The 3,560-nt window shown below is 43.5% G+C and overlaps 1 protein-coding gene across 1 annotated transcript; it reads left to right on the forward strand.

Annotated features, from left to right (window-relative positions):
* Positions 1-1,926: 1,926 nt before the first annotated feature.
* Positions 1,927-3,523, forward strand: dlx6a (distal-less homeobox 6a; the record flags this gene model as incomplete). The annotated part of the gene is made up of 3 exons (XM_079232090.1): positions 1,927-2,233; positions 2,861-3,054; positions 3,284-3,523. The coding sequence occupies 3 exons, from the start codon at positions 1,927-1,929 to the stop codon at positions 3,521-3,523; spliced, it is 741 nt and encodes a 246-aa protein (XP_079088216.1).
* Positions 3,524-3,560: the final 37 nt, after the last annotated feature.

The following is a 3,560-nucleotide window of genomic DNA, read 5'->3' on the forward strand; positions in this document are numbered from 1 at the left end:
GAAGCATGACATAAATCCGTCCCTGCGGCTCACATCCCTGCTGCCTCTGTGCTGCTCTCGTGGGCCGCTGCTGTAAAATGATTATCCGGCTGGGTTGTGCACTTTTAAATCCCACAAAGTAAATAACAACCGTAACGATAATAGCAAGGTAGCAAGTTCTGGTTACAGAAAAGGAAAAAATTGAAACTAAACGCTGCATTTAGACAACCATTTTTGATAAGAGGATAATTGAGGCGACACTGCCGTATAATTAGGGGGATAATTTATGCTATATCCACTTTTATTCCACCCTCCCAAAATAAATCCAGTCCATAATCATTACAGGCGAATTGTTCTTAATTTTATAGCTGCAATTTGAGTAAAGTGTGGCCGCTAATCAAATAGGTTTTCGTAGTAACTTGATTGCAACCATCATTATTGTTCATCGCGCTTTTTTTAGGGGGAGAAATCGCTGAATGTTCCATTGCGACAAGAAATTTGCAGAAAGTGTTGATAAACATGATTTGAATACCCACTGCATTATTGTACGTGGAAATATAATTTGAATCTAACATCGCAGCCCTCGGAGGCAAACTGTATAATTTACATATATTGAGGACCCTATCAGGCTTCATATTACAACAGGGATAAAAGACACTGTCAGTTTATCACGGTATCCACCCTTCTATGTGCAAAATAACCTATTGTACCTCCGGCATATTGTTAGTTGATGTGTCACATGTACTGTATTTGCAATTGTCTGAAGATGCTTAATCATATGGTCAGTAGCCCCAGGGAAAACGAACAGTTATAATATACGTTACGTGCAGAGCAGAGTGGGGCTCATTAGCAGACATCAAAGCAAATACTACACTGCAAATTATTTTTATTTAATAACCATTTATTCTTTCTTTTTTATATATATATATAAATAACAAAGAGTAAACATTCTAATTTGTAAATTTAAAAAAAGTGGAGTTGTAGGCCTATTTATATTAATTTCCAAGGCGATTCCACCTGTTTCAGAGTTCCCTGCACATAAAACAGACCACTTTGTATACATAATGTATAGTGTTTAGTTTAAAAAATCTTTGAAAGTATATATAACACGACTTGGTTTATTCTATATTGTGTGATTCTTTATGAATTGTATACAATATATATATATATATATATATATATATATATATATATATATATATGCCATATAAACGAATATTTTTTCATAATGTAAGGATATGTTGTTAATAATTTATTGCTAACATTTGCACATTAAAATCCATTTCGGCTTTAATATTGTTGATAAAGATGTTTGTTGATGCTTCCCTATAAGTAATTGATTCCTAAAGAGAGGAGGAGTTAAAGGCTGAGAAACAAGATGCACATACTAAATCAAAGTGCGCGCTATGTTGTGCGTCGTGCGTAATTTGGAGGGTTTGGGTAAAAAACAAAACCGACTCGGCGATTCCAAAAGAGTTGTTTTTACGTGTGAAGCTTGTCTGTAGGAATTATCCGTCTTTCCCACTATATATTATTTCCCCCATAGTTGTGGTGGGAGCTGGTAAGGTGGGTTAACTCCAGATCAAGTCTCCGTGAAGCGCAGAGCACTGATGACGTTTGGGTTGGATGACCAATCGGGAGGCGCTGCCCTTTGGAGACAAACCATTTTACTTGTAGTGTCTGCATCAAGTCTGGAAGCAAGGGCTCAATTTTAACAGAATCCACCTTAAAATCTCTACCTTAACGTATTATACCTTCCGCCACTTTGAGCGAGAATATCACACAACAAGGGGGGGGAATAAAGACGCCTCTGGAAAATCCGGGTGTTAATAGGACAATATCTGTTCGCGGTGGAGAGAGGAGAGACAACAGCAGAGCGAGAGAGAGAAAACCGATTTGGTCTTGAGAGAGAGAGAGGGGGTGAGTGCTCTCAAGGCAGAAAATTCGATGATGACCATGACTACGATGGCTGACGGTCTGGAGGCTCAGGACTCGTCCAAGTCTGCTTTCATGGAGTTTGGGCAGCAGTCGCACTCACAGCAGAGCTCCCCGTCGATGGCCAGCGGCCACTACCCGCTGCACTGTCTCCACTCCGGCTCACACGCTCACCACCAGCACGACAACACCGCGTACACCGGGACCAACACCTACAACAGGTCGTTACCCTACCCTTACGTGAGCCACGCGCACCACAGCCCGTACCTGCCATCCTATCACAACAACACGGGAGGACAGACAAGGTTAGACGGCACAGGTAAGAGACCCCTTTTTTGCACCATGTGGAAAAACGCACCGCGTCGTGTCCATCCCGGTAGCCGAGCATTAGCGTGTGTGGCTTCGTTCTCCCGTGCCAGTGTTGGTGCCATGCCCAAGTCACAGCGCGGCCACTCAAAATTCGGACGAATGATCTTTCAGGTGGGCGATTACATCGAAGGAAAATCGCGCGTAAATGGCACCGGATAATTCCCGATCCAGCCTATTACCTTCTCAGCCAGTTTGCTGTCCCGTTTAGCACTCCCTTCACTTCCCACAAAACCCGTTTTAATGCCCGGGGTGTGATCATCACGACCGTGCAATCCTCAGCAACTACTCGTGAAAATTAGGCAGCCCGCACGCCTTGAATGTTGTAATTAGCATTTAATTGACATGTCATTACCAGCAATATCCTAAATATGACAGCGTATGAGGATTGTGGCTGCCACGGCGCTTAAAGGCAATGTGGGATTTCCAGGTTTTAGACCGTTTCACTCGGCGCCTCAGAATTTATCTCGCCGGAATATTTCAGCTGTTTAGACACGTTTGTGTTTTCCTGCGCCACTAAATGCAGATGTGCGCGCATGGCTGTGGTTTTGAATAATAACGTTGGTTGTTTTTGTTGCAGAGCAGCAGAAAACGACGGTGATTGAAAATGGGGAAATTCGTTTTAACGGGAAAGGCAAGAAGATTCGCAAGCCTCGGACAATTTATTCCAGTTTGCAGCTTCAAGCACTGAACCACCGTTTCCAGCAAACCCAGTACCTCGCTTTACCGGAGCGCGCCGAGCTGGCTGCCTCTTTAGGACTGACGCAAACCCAGGTACGAGGAGGAAGTTACTCTCTACACTTGGGCACATCATGTACATAACAATAATACAGATTAGTTTATTATTATTAGTATTATTCCTATAATTATTATTTGGTTGTGTGTTTTTGTTTAGGCAATGTTCTTTCTAGTAGTTATACTATATTTTGCAGAAACATAACCTTTCCACAGAGGCTCTTTCTCCACGTCCTCCACTAATTATATGCGCACTTCTCCCCTGCAGGTAAAGATTTGGTTCCAGAATAAGAGGTCAAAGTTCAAGAAACTGCTCAAGCAAGGCGGCAATCCGCACGAGAGCGACCCGATGCCGGGCTCCATGTCCCTGTCCCCGCGCTCCCCGACCATCCCTCCGATATGGGACGTCTCGGCCTCTTCCAAAGGAGTAAACATGCCGGCCAACAGCTACATGCCCGGCTACTCTCACTGGTACTCCTCCCCACATCAAGATGCGATGCAGAGATAGACTGGTGCGACAGGAAGGTCAGCAGAGCTGTCTGGAG

This window comes from Taurulus bubalis (assembly GCF_910589615.1).
Source record: "Taurulus bubalis genome assembly, chromosome: 16".
In the NCBI taxonomy this organism is placed as follows: domain Eukaryota; kingdom Metazoa; phylum Chordata; class Actinopteri; order Perciformes; family Cottidae; genus Taurulus; species Taurulus bubalis.